At 34.6% G+C, this 14,774-nt stretch overlaps 1 protein-coding gene across 3 annotated transcripts; it reads right to left on the bottom strand.

Moving 5' to 3' along the window:
- PRHA (pathogenesis related homeodomain protein A) lies at nucleotides 1-11,888 on the bottom strand. 3 transcript variants are annotated; one of them, XM_088849118.1, is made up of 12 exons: nucleotides 11,716-11,888; nucleotides 10,439-11,007; nucleotides 9,969-10,134; nucleotides 9,385-9,508; nucleotides 6,827-6,939; nucleotides 6,106-6,498; nucleotides 3,949-4,188; nucleotides 3,028-3,117; nucleotides 2,651-2,701; nucleotides 1,991-2,194; nucleotides 503-592; nucleotides 1-372 (listed from the first exon to the last, which is right to left on the bottom strand). In XM_088849118.1, exons 2-12 carry the CDS (start codon nucleotides 10,906-10,908, stop codon nucleotides 28-30), a joined length of 2,286 nt encoding a protein of 761 aa, XP_088705244.1. In that variant the 5' UTR covers nucleotides 10,909-11,007; nucleotides 11,716-11,888; the 3' UTR covers nucleotides 1-27. The 3 variants fall into 3 exon arrangements, with proteins under 3 accessions (XP_088705244.1, XP_088705255.1, XP_088705249.1); XM_088849129.1 differs by having other exon boundaries at nucleotides 6,593-6,939; nucleotides 11,716-11,881; XM_088849123.1 differs by lacking the exon at nucleotides 11,716-11,888 and having other exon boundaries at nucleotides 10,439-11,702.
- Nucleotides 11,889-14,774: the final 2,886 nt, after the last annotated feature.

Here is a 14,774-nt window from a genome sequence, read left to right as displayed (position 1 = left end):
TGCAAAGAATGACTTTTCTAAAAGAAATCACAACTTCTCCCTTACCTCTGCAACTGGTACATACATGACAAATGGTTCAATTGAGGTGGGTCTGTTCCGTTTATCAATATTATCATCTCCACCATTTGAACAGTTACTTTTGGCCAATTTCAAGCTCCTTCTGAGTCTCTCAATCTTCATTTCTAAACCAAACAATCTCTCCAACTCAGCTAAATATAGCTCTCCTGTATCACCCATTTCCTTCTTTCCTTCATCAGCATCACAATGGGTAGTTCCCCTCCTTTTCTTTTTTGAACTAGATTTGTCTTTTGAGCCTTGAGTCCTCATTTTGCTCCTGGGCAAGCGACCAGAAATTTTAAGCCACATGTGCACCTGAAATTAAAGAAAATGAAACTACAATGATTCAGCAAGGGTTTAATAGTAATTAAGATAAAGAAAAGTTCAAATGTACCTCACAAATAAAGGAAGGCCCAACACAGTCGAGTATTGTACAAGGACTGACCTGGTCATAAGAGATGTCTAATTGCTTTGATAATTTTAATTTGGAAGCAATTGTAGGAAGCTGATTCTCTGTAAAAGCTGCCTGTAGTTTCTGCATCATACAATATGCCATAGTCATGATCCTTAATCTTTGAAGAATAAACTGGAAGGGAAAGTAATGAAGAGGGAACAATGATGTGTGTGTGTGGGTGTGTGTGTGAGAGGAAAGTAATGAAGAGGGAACAATGATGTGTGTGTGTGGGTGTGTGTAAGAGAGAGAGAGAGAGAGAGAGAGAGAGTATTGACTTAAATAGGATTCCCGACTCTCCCCAACATACATATCATTCATCTAAATGAAGGTGTTGTTGTTGGTTATATCTTATATGTAGTTGGTTTTAGTGTCAAAAACTATCAAATATTTCAGTGCTCAACAAGAAGAGTGCAGAAAAAATGATACTAAGAGCAGAAATTGGAAGTGTATTTCAAGGGGAATTCTGAAGGGTGCAGTTTGTATAGACCCTAGGCTCTAAACGATCAAATTAGAGCCTACCTTCAAATCGTGTCAAGAAATATGGTTTTAATACTTGAAATCTTAGTGATAGCCTTAAAATATATTTTCATCTTTATTTATGAAGTTTAAAGCTTAAAAAATAGTGCAGATTGACAGATCTATGAAAACTTGAAAATCTTGAAAATTGACGGTCCAAAAATGTGTTACAAAATACACTACTTCTTACACTTAAAATCTATTTTTTCTCATGTCCATGAATCTTGATGTCAATATGATCAATTTGATGATATTGGTGTATCAAAATAACCTCTTCTAGTGAAAATTTTTAGGTAGGGTCAAATTTGATTGTTTAGAACCTCGGCTCTATATAGACTATTCCCAATTCTGAAAGCATACATAAAACTATATATAAATAGGGTGTGGTTTCTATAAGGTTGCAACCTCAAACAATCCAATCAAGGCGCACCTTCAAATTTGATCATAACATATAATTTTGGTGCAAAATATTCTTAGGATTATCTCAAAATCTATTTTTATATCTAATTATAAAATTTTAAACTTCAAAAATGGTTAAAATCAAGTAGATCTAAAAACATATGACAATTTTGAAAAGGACGGTCTAGATAATGTGATGTAAGATGCCCTATTTCTGAGACTCAAAATCCAATTTTCTTTCATAATCATACATCTCAATGTCGAGATGCTCAATTAGAGGGTTTTTCAACATTAAAACAACCTTTTTAGATGGATTTTGGAAGTGCATCCATAGTTCTACATTTTAAGGTTGCAACCTTATATAAACTTTTTCCATATATATATATATATATATATATATATATATATATATATAAAATTTATTTGTGTTCATGTCATCGATAAGAGCATTAGTGCATATGAGTGTCTATTCTTCTATGTAGGGTTCTAAAAATAATAACTACAAAATTTGTCTAACGATAAAAAATTCCCTCTTTGATCTATCGATTTTAAGTTGAATTATACCTTGATTATGTCGGCAGGCAGTGCGCTCGGTACCCTTCTATGGCTCTTCTTTGAGGACATGGGTGATGATTTTGGGTTCTCTCTCGTGTGACCACTCTGTAGGGTTTTGGCCACATGAGCTCTTGTCAACTTGCTTTTTGTTCGAAACCCAATATTTGATGCTACATTCACTTTTTCCCTGTTGGGCCCATTTGTGGTATCTGCCTGCAATGAATGAAACGAACACATCTAAAGGTATTGGCAAAAGGGATATTTTCGGATTATGCAAAGTTCATTGGAGGAGGGAAAGGGAAAAGGTCAAGTGATTTCTTATGTAGGGTCCTCCGGTTCTATTTTCACCTAAGGGTGAAGAGGAGGGATATTGTGGCAAAACCTGAGTGGTAATATGGTGGCTGGTAGGTTAAAAAACATGGCTGCAACTGAAAGTGAAGCCTTAAAAGATTTTTATCCCTCATTTGTATGTCCTCACTTGAACTTGCAATTTACACATTTCTATTTTATATGAATTCATGGTTAAAGTTATTATTGCAATCAAAACAGAATGGGGACAGATATTTGGCATACCATGGACAGAGGAATAAGATTTAACACCTCAATATCAACATAAATAGAATTTATAATATCTCGATTTTAATTGTAATGGGTGTCCATATGCATCACCTTTCTGATTTTGAGAGCAGCATATCTAGCATTCTTGAACCACTTGCTGACCTGCAAAGACCCAAATAGGCATGCCAGTGATGCAATGCGGGGTGAGTTGAAAGTGAAAAAGAAGAAGACACTGCAAAGCCAAGAAGAGGGAACATAGTAGAAGGAAAAGTTAGATATCTCAAGGGCTTATTCCATATGTGTAGGTATGCTTAATCTCCACTACTTTGTTTTGGGTAAAATCTCAGTTTTGGGATTAGGTTTAGCATTGATGCGTGTGCATGCACATATGTATCAACCATTATCCTTTGAATTGGTTAGGGTGCTTCTTGTGTCCTTGATTGTAAATGTAATCCCCTAAATCTACAAATGAAAGGATCCATACATACCTTTTCAATTGAAAGGCCCAGCTGCTTAGAAATATTCTCCTTGAAAGCCCTTGAGGGAAGCTCATTTTCAGCAAAAACCTTGCGAAGCTTCTGTTCAGAATGACAGAAATACTAGATTTATAGCATGTTCCCAATAAAAACATGCTAAACGGCAAAAAAAATATGAAACCAGTCTAAAAATGCAATGATAGAGCTAAAACACAGAACAATAAGGTGACTTCAAGAAGCTTCAATGCAAAAAAAGAAAAAGGACTTCAAGATGGTCTCAACACTTGCTCAGAATAGACTTCATTCACTTAGGTCACTCAAGAATAGGCTTCATTTCAAAGGGACTCGGAAGAAAATAAGCAATAATAATTTTGCAAACTTGAGAACTAAATTTTGGAAGGAAAATTTGCTGAAAACTGAAGAAGAAAAAATGTCAGCACCCAGCATAGATATTCTAAATTTGAGTTTCAAGCGGCCATTGTAAACAGCAAGTATGCAGCAAAAACTGGGAGTGCAAATCTGAATAAACCAAAAATATTGCAAACAGATTTACACAAATGAACCTGTTTCACTGAGATTTACAGGCATTCTAAATTTAAATCCTATCTAGGACTTTGGAGAGAGCGACCAAGCAGTCATGGTGGAGAAAGAGAACAATATCAGTACAGAAGTGTGAAGTAACACTGTTATCCCATACTTCTTTTTTCTCTGTCCAAATAAACATTTCATGAATGCAGACTAAGATAAATTACATGCCAAGTTCCAAACATTAACTTATATTCAAGGCTTTATTTGCTTTAGTTTTTTACTTTGATAAAAAAAGGGAAATTAAGTTGGATTGGGGATTATTTTTGTCCTTTTATTGCTTTGGTATTTTATTTTATAAAGAAACTATGGAAGCAAATAGATGAAATCAAGGAAAGAGATCTTTACCTCAACCGCATGAAGTGGTAACCTGAAAATGGGTTTCTTGTTGCATGAAGTTGAAGGTGAATTCCCTTCTACAAGTTTGGACTCTCCCATATCGAAACAGTTGTCATCTCTGGTAGATACAGCACCATCAGTGCCCACATTAGCTTCTTTCCTTCTCCTCTTCCTTCTACCAGGTCCCCAATCTTCATCCTCAGCTTCACTAAGCTGGTCATTTTTGGAAGCTTCCTTGCCAAACATCTCCTACAAAATGTAAATAAGGGACATAACAACCACATTTTTTGTACCAGAATGATGAACTAGACAGGTACCAAGGAGACTGAAGAAGGATACAATTTAGAAGGCTAACTAGATTTACGATAAGCGATCAATCACATGATTTGATGTCGGCATTTATTCCAATAGAATGATAGCATGATAGATGACTTCCATAAGATGGGGAGCCTTTGGGAATTTTCCTTTGAATAATAAAATGGCTATTAATGGAAAGTTGAGTGAAACATACCAATTTGGAAGGCATATGCAGTTTGCCCAAATTCGGATTCAGAGAAAGAGAGAGAGAGAGAGAGAGAGAGAGAGAGAGAGAGAGGAAATTAGGAACTTATACTGTGCTGCAAAAATGTTACAAACATACTACGACCCCACAAAAAAGAAAAACAGGTTTGAGTGAGTGACTATGGGCCAATAATGTCTAGAAAGGCAGATGACAACAATTGCTATTGGCCCAATTGTCACATGAAGATCCAGCATCTCTTTTGACATCTCCCACAAGACCTACAAGTTCTATATGTTCATATAATTTGTAAAGAATACATGATTATTTGTCTGAAGTAACATATGTTCTCCAAACACACTCGTAACACATTACTGTGTTCCGATCATTATAGAGCTAAATCAACACACTACACCAGTGTACATCTGGTGCCTAAACTTCAATTATCCAAGTCTGCATGACAATAGTTACAAAATGTGGAGAGTGCTCCTCTATCCCATTGCAATCTTTATCTGATAGTTTGGTATATGAACATGTACACAATCTTTAAACAAGTATGAATTTCTACTTACCTATATATATATATATATATATATATATATATATATAAAATAGGTGATAAGATGAGGGAAAGTACACTTAAGTGGGCTAACCATGTGCAGCATCGACCAAGAAGAGCATCGATTAGGAGGAGGGGGGATTTGGTTCAAGTGGAAGCCTCTAGAAGGGCAAGGGGAAGGCCCAAAGGACATAGGTGGAAGTACTGAGAAAAGATATGATAATTTATGGTTCGACTAAGGATATGGACCTTGATGGACCTTGGGATAACTCGGATAATGATGATGATATATATAATGTGTAAATATAAATATATTATATTATTATATTATGGGAAAAGTTTATATAGAGCTGAGGCTCTAAACAATCAAATTTGAGCCTACCTCAAAAAATAAACGAGGTTGTTTGGATGCCCAAATATCTTCAAATTTATCATCAAGATGCATGGACATGAGAAAAAAATGAATTTCAAGTTTTGGAAATAGTGTATTTTGTAAGGTATATTTAGACCGTCAATTTTCAAGATTTTCAATTTTTCATAGATAGGTCAATCAACACTATTTTTGAAGTTTTGAACTTTATAAATAAATATAAAAATATATTTTAAGGCTATCACAAATATTTCTAGTAGTAAAACCACATTTCTCAATACTATTTGAAGGTAGGCTCTAATTTGATTGTTTAGAGCCTAGGCTCTATACAAACCGCACCCTTATATTATATATGTGTATATATATATGTATTTGTATGTATGTATGTATGTATTTATGTTTGTGTGTGTCTGTGCATGGAGGCACAAATGCATGCTTCATGCATATGTACAGATGTGTATGTATCTTTTATTCAACTATGTACTGTACATACATTTTCACATTTTCTCTATTTTTATAGCTATATATCTACATATGTGTAGATAAATTTGTCTGTGTATGTATTTGTGTAGAGGTATATAACTATGAAATGCATGAATGCATAGGTATTTCTGAATGTAAATACCTGTATATACCTTCTCAACCCTTTCACATAAATGTTCTGCATTATGAAAAATTTGTAGCACATTACAAATGCTTTTAGCACGTAAGTATTCAAAGGAACACTGAGCAACTCACATCATAAAGCTTCTTATAGTCTACATCCCTTCTGTGTCTCCTTTGAGAAAGTGTGAAATCTCGACCATCACCATCCTCAGAATCTAGTGTTATAGGACAATCACTTGTTCCGAGGTTAGTGGTTCCCACTCTTTTAAGGGACTCGGCCATGAAACCATCTTCATGAGATCTGCTACTATGGGAACAAGCATCATCAGATGACCAAAACATGCCATTAGAACTACTAGAATCATCAGAGACATTGGCATCAATGCTTCTTCCCCCACTGCTTTCTCCATTTTGATCAGGATCATAATCATCATCTTCCGAATCATCGGAGGGCCACTCTTCTTCAGGATCAAGCACAGATTTATTCTCATCATCAGGTGATGTAGCTGCTTCCTTAAAAATGTCCTATTACAGTTTTGGAAAACAAATTGAAATGTCAGATTCTTGATGAATGGAGAACTTATAAAAGAAAAATTGTGAAAGGGCTAAAGTATATTACAGAGAAACTATAGTCTACTCAGGTCGTAACAGAAGTGATGGATGATGATGGACAGAAAGTGGGTCCCATCATTGACATCATGGCCTGTTCTGATAGGATCCCACACTCTCACTACCTCATTTGATCTTTATGACCCCAGTTGACAATGAGCATGTGGTATGCTCTCCCTGAAGATACTACTAGCTGCTAAGAACTTAAATGCCATATCACTATAAAAAAAACACAGTTACGAACCTCCCAACTGTTCTCAATAGAGAACCTGGTACCTAGATGTGCATTTATAGCTCCTAAAATTTCTGTCTTACATTCACAAATTTTGCAAAGCCATCCTTGGTCTCCAGGAGGAACTGAAATAACAGAGAGCGAGCAGATTTGTCAAGCCAGGTATCTTGTCAGGGAAGCATTTAAAAAATATATATATGCGATTTGTGGAGCATCGAAGTACTCCTGGTGTGTGTGTGTGTGTGTGTGTGTGTGTGAAGACTTAAAAAAGGTCTATGATCGAATTTCTACAATGTTCACTCAGGTTAATAACCATCCAAATTCTGTTGGACAGAAATGGTCTTCCAAAAGTGTTTGAATTTTAAATTTTTTTTTCTTTTACGAATCAATTGACTTGAAAGCAAGTGTGCATCTCACATGGGCACAACAACATAAAATATTAAAAAAATAATTCTCAGAAAATATTTTGACCAAAATAACTCTACAACAATCATGGGGGTATTTTGGTCATATGTATTGTTTGTTCATTTTTTAACTTTTTTACGGTGTGCCTCACAAAGGCCATACACTTCCGAATTTCAGGTAAATCCCATTTGTAAAAGTATAAAAATCTAAACAATATGCGACCACCATGGCTATCTTTGGATGGAGATGAGCCTATGAGTGAACACTATAGAAATTTGCTTATAGGTGCTCTTAAGTCTTTCATGTATGTATGTACATAATACATTATATATATATATATATATGGATTGTATACTATGAGACCATTTATCTTTATTACAAGGAGATCACAAAAACTACAAGCTATAAGATATCAAATTGGATGGCTTGGGGTGTCATGAAGTTAGAGAAATTTTTTTTTGAACTTTGAGTCTAGTTAAGGGCATGTCACAACTACCTGATTTAAAATTTGATGAACAATAATGGTTGTGACCTCCTTATATTAAAGTAAATGGTCTTTATATATATATATATATGGGTGTAGTTTGCATATGGACGCCTCCGTAGGTGTAGAGGTAAGGTGCCCTTCAAAATTTAATCATGGTATATATTTTTGATGTAAAATGTTCTTAGGATTATCTCAAAATCTATTTTTATATCTAATTATAAAATTTTAAATTTCAAAAATGGTTAAAATCAAGTAGATATATAAAACTATGAAAATCTTGAAAATGGACAGTGTAGTTAACATGTTGTAAAATGCACTATTTCTGAGACTTAAAATCTTTTTATTTTTCATAGTCATACATCTCGATGTCAAGATGATCAATCAAAGGGTTTTTCAACATTAAAATTACCTTTTCTAATGGATTTTTGAGGGGCATCCGTAGTTCTACATTATAAGGTAGCATCCTTATATAAACTTTTTCCTATATATATACATATATATCTATATATATATAGAACAGGCATATACTATAACATAAGAATCCTACTTTTTGAGGCTTGAAGAATCCGACACCCTATACCCATGTCTGACACTAACACATACCTGTATCCATAGAAGTATCCATAGAAGATAGTGTCCCAAACAACAAAAGAGGCAAAAAAAACATATCATTGATTACCTTTTCAGAGAAAAGTTAAGACAGCAACATCAGATTTTATCTCAACTTTATTTTATTAATTTACTGATCTATATATGCACCCATATACATCTTTCTTCAAACAGGCCCAAAGAGGATGATCTATTGTCACATTCAAGAACTTAGAAACTCTTAAAGATTCTAGACCAATATTTAGTATACAAGTGGGTGCATCCTAAAATTCAGATAAGCTTAGTGAATGCAGTCAAATAATATAATAAGCTTGTCACACGACAAAAAAAGGTAAAAAATGCCATAATTGATCAGGTGGAGTGCACATTCTTAAACTCAATTCAGCTATGCCAGCAGTCAAAGGAAGATAGGAGTTAAGTCAAAGTTCACTTGGGCAAAAATAAGGATGATGTACTCAGGTCCCTTACAAAGTTGTGCGGCTGGTGAGGCTAAAGCAGAGACTTTGCTCATGGGCCTCTGTAATTTGAAACCAGAGTGGAAGAACATAGTAGAGCGACTTGAATGATCTCATGGGCTAAAAAGGAGTCTAACCACCACAGTGACTGCAGCTTTTTTGACGAGATATTTACCATTTTTAGAAAACTCCATTTCAATATGCTTATGGTTTCGATCTCTGAAACAGTCAAAAGTTTCTATATATATATATATATATATATATATATATAGATATACTTTCAATCTTGCTCCAGCACTCATGGATAGATATTAATGAGGTAGGAGATCTTGTGGCAATGAGAGGGAGCCCATGAAACCTCCATTAGTGTCTCATTATTGTTGATCAGTAGGGTCTCATGGAAGTAGACCAATTTTGCCAACATATAATTGTAAAGAAATCAATTCCATTAATAAAATTTTTGCTAACTACCAAAAAAAGAGAAAGAAAAGAAAAAGGTAACAAAGGTACTACAGATGTTACCCTCCAGGAAAACCTCGTAGCACCTATTAGTTCCATATAAGAAATTACAGCAAGGTCCAACTAAAATTCACCAAGTAAAATAAGCTCCTTACTATCTTCAGTGGCCAATGGAGGATCAAGGCACTTCTGGTGAAACCCACAATTGCAAGCCCCATCACATAAAATTATGTCATCATCAGGAAAAGCCTCCCCCAGTTTGCATTTTGCACAGAAAATCTGTCAATGAAACATTATGAAGTATTTACAATCCCATTTTATGGCCATCCTATAGTTCAAGTTTCAACGAATTACTAATAAACAAGAAAAAATATGGAAAACTCATTAATTTTTCTTTGATTGTTGGAAGCCTGTGATATTTTGATGAGCGATTACTATCAAAAAAATGAAGGAAGGCCCATTAGTTCTAAGTTGAACAAATTCGTAACCAATAACATTACACATATGATGGTTAAGAAGTGGTAAGAGTTTAGAATTGTATTTCTGTGAAACGAGAAAGAAACTAAACCATATATGATTCATTAGCCAAAAAGTTGGGAAAACCATTAATTTTAAATTAAACAATTTAAATAGCCAATAAAAATTGCTCATATATTATATCATATATGATATATAAAATGTACTTCAGAATTTAGAACTATGCTTCTCTCAACTGAGAAAGAAACTAAACCATACATACATGTTCATGAAAAACCCTTCCATCAGGATCAATCACAGAGTCCTCAATGCATCCTTCAGCACTCAGCAAGTCAAGCTGCCGAAATGCATCACGTATTCCAAGTTTACACTTTCGAATCTCCTTCTCTGCTCTCTCTAACTCCCTTTCTGGTTTTATTTTTTCCCGGCTGTTAATTAAAAAAACAAAAAGAGAAACTAATTTGGAATAACTCCAAAAGTAATAATATTTTTAATGAACAAATATTCAAATGCCTACATAATTTTGTCTTTAAATAACAATAGAACAAAAAAAAACAATCCAATATCTTAATATTTACTTTATTAAGATATTTTCTCTGGTTGTTTAAAGATTGGAAAAGTTGTATCATTACTTCTAAAAATTGATGATTACCAAAGACTTATCAGTAACTGAAACAAAACAAATTGGTAGACCATAAAAGTAAGGAGCAGCTGTCATCAGTTTTTACATACCTCTGACCTTTCCAACCTTCCCCCGAGTAAGCATCAATAAGGGTTTGCTCGAGCTTAATTTTTACCAAAAGGTACTTCATTCTTCTCTGCAACCGAGAAGCTTCATCAAGTTGAACATTTTGCTTCCTCTTACTCTTCTTAATCTTTTTCCGAGCTCTTACAACAGTAGCTTCTTTCCTCACATCTTGTTTCAGTGAAGATTGTTCCCTATCCAAATTTACACCAGGGTTCTTCCCAATAGTTTGTTTCACTGATTTTGCATTATGGGCAACCTTAGATTTCTTAGAGGGTAGACTCCTGAGAGTAGTAAACTCTGATGCCTTATTCTTTTTGAGAATTGATGGAATGACCTTCACTTGTGACCTTGGTTTCGACTGCCACCTTGGTTTTGACTGCCACTTTTTAGTGAGAGAATTCTTAAATGGGGATTTTTCCTTCTTGGGCTCTATTTTCTTTCTGGATTTCTGCATCTTGTCTTCAAAACAAGATGACCCAATTTGAACTAGGACATTTTGTTATGCACAAACACTGATTTCCCATAACAATATCTATAACAGTGCCTGTACAGTCTATATTGCAAAAATTTCAGAGGAAATCTCAGACAATCCTGAATAGATCAGCTAAAAGAGACAAATCATCAAGACTGCAAAGTGCAAACTGTAACTCGTAAACAAGAAATATTATTGGGGGGCCATAGTGCAACAAGCCAATTCTTTTGTAAATTATGGATAACAGATTGAATTAGAGCAAGACACGCTATTCATAGAAAGACACAGATCAAATTAGAGCAAAAAACAACATTCATAGAAAGTATCAGATTCAATAACCCAATTCTCTGAAGATCTCTATAAAGAAGAAAACAACAATTGCAAATTGGCACAAAAAACCAGAACCATTGCACCAAACATAGGATCAAAGCAACAAATGGAAATGGGCTCATAAAACCAGAATCATTGCACTAAATATGGAATCACAAAACACATTACTTCGTTATAAGAAAAGCTCTATATAAACCCTAGTTCCAGTCTAAAAGTTTCACAGTAAGTACATTACCAGCCTTAAATCAAAACAAGTTACCCAAGCTGAAAATTTTGGGTCAAAATTCAAACTTAAAACAAAAAGCACTAGAATGGCTAACCAATTTCTCATAGAGTGATAGAGAAGAGAAACATGAAACATAAAAAAGAGCATAAATGTAAGAATAGATGAACAACTCTGTTATAACCATGCAATTAAGATCTGCATTGCCGAAAAAAAAGGGGCCTAATTTGGCATACCTTAGAGAGAGAAAAGATACTAATATGTCCATTCAAGATTCAATTTTAAAAGTAAAACAAAAGTTTTTAATACCAAGCCTTTTAAGCTCTCTCTCGCTCTCTCTCTCTCTCTCTCTCTGAATTTCTTGTTTTTCAAATTATGCGTTAATAAGAAGTTGGCACATTCATTTGCCTTCATTAAGCAGAAGATCATTTATATTATGGGCATACGCTGCATGCTTGTGCCCCGCACGTTGTGTGCATGTTTGCCTGCTTGTGAGAGAATCTTAGAGAGAGAGAGATTGCCTGCTGGTGTTATCTTAGAGAGAGAGAGGTGGACCTGGAAAGTGTATTACGGCATGGTCGTGAGACAGTATGATCATTGGAGCCATCACCATCCAATGAATGGATGGAACAGTGATAGCGAGAGAAGAGAGAGACCATATAAAATATACCATGAGCATGGTCGTGAGACTCATCACCATCCAATCAATTTGTTGACCGTAATATGGAGAGACAAGAGAGTAGGGACAGGACAAAGCATACTGAGTGCGACGATTGGACAATATGGCTACTGGAGTGATCGGCATGTAATCAATGGGTTTGATGGTGATAAAGAGAGAAGAAAATGAATACAATAAAACTTGTTTACTTTTGGTACAACGATATCAAAATATTGTTGATCATTAAACAGAAAATTGGGTGGTAGGGGATGTGATTGATTAGGTACAAAGCATAAAATAAAATTTACCAAATGATGTGACACTTTAATCCAATCTAGTTCATATCCAATCGTTAAGAATATTCTAACCTCTTTATACCTAAAGTAAATAGTATGCTAGTATACAATCCCTAAAGAGAATCAATAATATAGCATTGAATTGATGGCATATTTAGTGGGAGTTACTCTCTTGCATTATCACCATCCAACTTATTGTTGGGATGGTGATAACCATTGTGACTATGCTCCTGTGACCATATAGATCATGCTAACCCCATCCTCCATTGTTGATTTGTCTTGAATTAATTCCAGCAGTAGAGGGAAGAGAAGTGCTAGTATAAAACACATTTGAGGAATGGTTCTGTTGTTCTCATCATCAAGAAAAAATTCCATTGCTAAAATTGAAGGAAAACCAAGGTAGAGAAATATCAATAAAATTTTGAAGAAGTTTTTAGAGTGATTTTCAGAAACTGCCTTCATTGGCATATGGGTTAGCTTCCTTAAGAATGTGGCACAAAAGTCACATTCTTAACATTATAAATGTCAAATATCTCACCAACTATGGCCAGCCTCCATGGAATAAGGATTCTTTACTAGCCCATATTTACTATCGACATTATTTAGAGTCACATTGCAGAGATTCATTAATACGCAACCGTTTTACTATAATAAAATTGAGCACATTTAGTATTAGAGTAATGACACTATGAGATTGTCTCACACCCAGTAGAACTTCAAAAGATCACAATTAAATTTTGATACAGATCTTTAGAAAAGTTATCACATAGGTATGGGACTTGAGTGAATGGATTTATTGATAAGTTTTCTAAAGATTTGTATCAAAATTTAATAGTGATCCTTTAGAGTCCTACTTACATGGGTGTGGGAGGGTCTCATAGTATCATTACTCTTAATGCTATGTCCAAACACAACCTAATGTCTCGATACACGTTTATTTGTTCTTGCCCACCTGTCAGATACAACAAAAAAGCCATTCTTTTTGTAGCAAAACAAAAAAAAATTTAACAAGATCGTCTACTTTTGGTACACAAGGATCACAAATCAACGTTGACTGTTGAATATGTAATCAGGTAGCTTCAAATAATGCCATTTTTTTGGGGCGAGTATCGAGTAATGCCGGTTGAATATGCAATCAGATAGTTTCAACTTTCAAGTATTCTGGGAGAGTATCAAGTAATGCCGTTGACTAAGCTCATACTACTTTTGAAAGATAAGGGAAGGGAAGGGAAGGGAAGGGAAATCCCTTGAATCTTTTATAAGGGAAGAGCATTCTTTTAACAAGTTACTTTTTGAGGAACTACTTTTAGATGAGGATTTAGAGGCAAAAGAAAAAGATCAGAGCCTTCTGCTGAGAATAAATTTGGAAATGAATCCATCATAGAAAAAAACAAAATACCAAACTTGTCATGACTTTTACATTTTTTTTTTTTTTTGGTACTTCTGTGGGGAAGGCATTTTTTTAACAAGTTACTTTTTAGGGAACTACTTTTAGATGATGATTTAGAGGCAAAAGAAAAAGATCAAAGACTTCTACTGAGAATAAATTTGGAAATGAATCATCATAGAAAAAAACAAATACCAAACTTGTCACAACCTTTAGATTATTATTATTTTTTTGGTAATTCAATAGGGAAGACATTTTTATAAATAGATTAAAGAGTTAGCTTTTTTACAGATGTGTGTCTGCAAGACTGAAACCGCAACAGGATTGGAAACTAACTAGGTATGGGGGTGGTAGCACCATGACCCAGCCCCTTTCCTACAACCTTCAGATTCACTTGTAAAAACCTCTCATGTATAAATGAGTAGCAATAGAATGCAAGAGCCATTATTGTCCCAAAAACAGTAGGCATCAAATAAATGTGCTTTGATTGAATAGAGATTATGAGAGGTAGGGAGGGCGCAATGTAGATCGTACATGAGCGAGAGAGTAAAACAGATGTACATTGTGCATGCACCTGTAAAAGGAATCATATATTATGAAGAGATCATATATTATGAGACCATTTTTTTTTTGGTACAACGAGATCACAGTCATTTTTATTTTTAACCATTGAATGTAAAATCCAATAAATGAAAATGTATCAGATAAATTTTGTTTTGAACTTTGTGCCTAACCAACATCACATCCTCAACCATCCAATTTCAAATGGTTGATGAAGAATATGACCTCCTTATATCAAAAGCAAATGGCCTCATTGTAAACATTTCCAATGTAAAAATATTAGTTTCCTCAGCTTCACTCCTTGGTAGTAGAGGTTGTAGTGACAAAACTCTCTCTCTCTCTCTCTCTCTCTCTCTCTCTCTCTCTCTCTCTCTCTCTCTCTGAGCCCTTACA

This window comes from Amborella trichopoda, chromosome 1 (assembly GCF_054954075.1).
Source record: "Amborella trichopoda isolate Santa Cruz 75 chromosome 1, AtrichopodaSantaCruz75HAP2 v2.0, whole genome shotgun sequence".
Taxonomy (NCBI): domain Eukaryota; kingdom Viridiplantae; phylum Streptophyta; class Magnoliopsida; order Amborellales; family Amborellaceae; genus Amborella; species Amborella trichopoda.
Note: the sequence above shows the minus strand (reverse complement) of the source record. Positions and strands in the feature narration are given on the sequence as shown.

Bases quoted from the DNA above. Each gene is read 5' to 3' on its own strand.
- PRHA (XM_088849118.1), bottom strand. From the start codon at position 10,908: ATGCAGAAATCCAGAAAGAAAATAGAGCCCAAGAAGGAAAAATCCCCA. The intron at 3,118-3,948 runs GTAAAGATCTCT...CATTCTGAACAG, and splicing joins TACCACTTCATGCGGTTGAG to AAGCTTCGCAAGGTTTTTGC. The intron at 593-1,990 runs GTATAATTCAAC...TGTATGATGCAG, and splicing joins TGCCTGCCGACATAATCAAG to AAACTACAGGCAGCTTTTAC.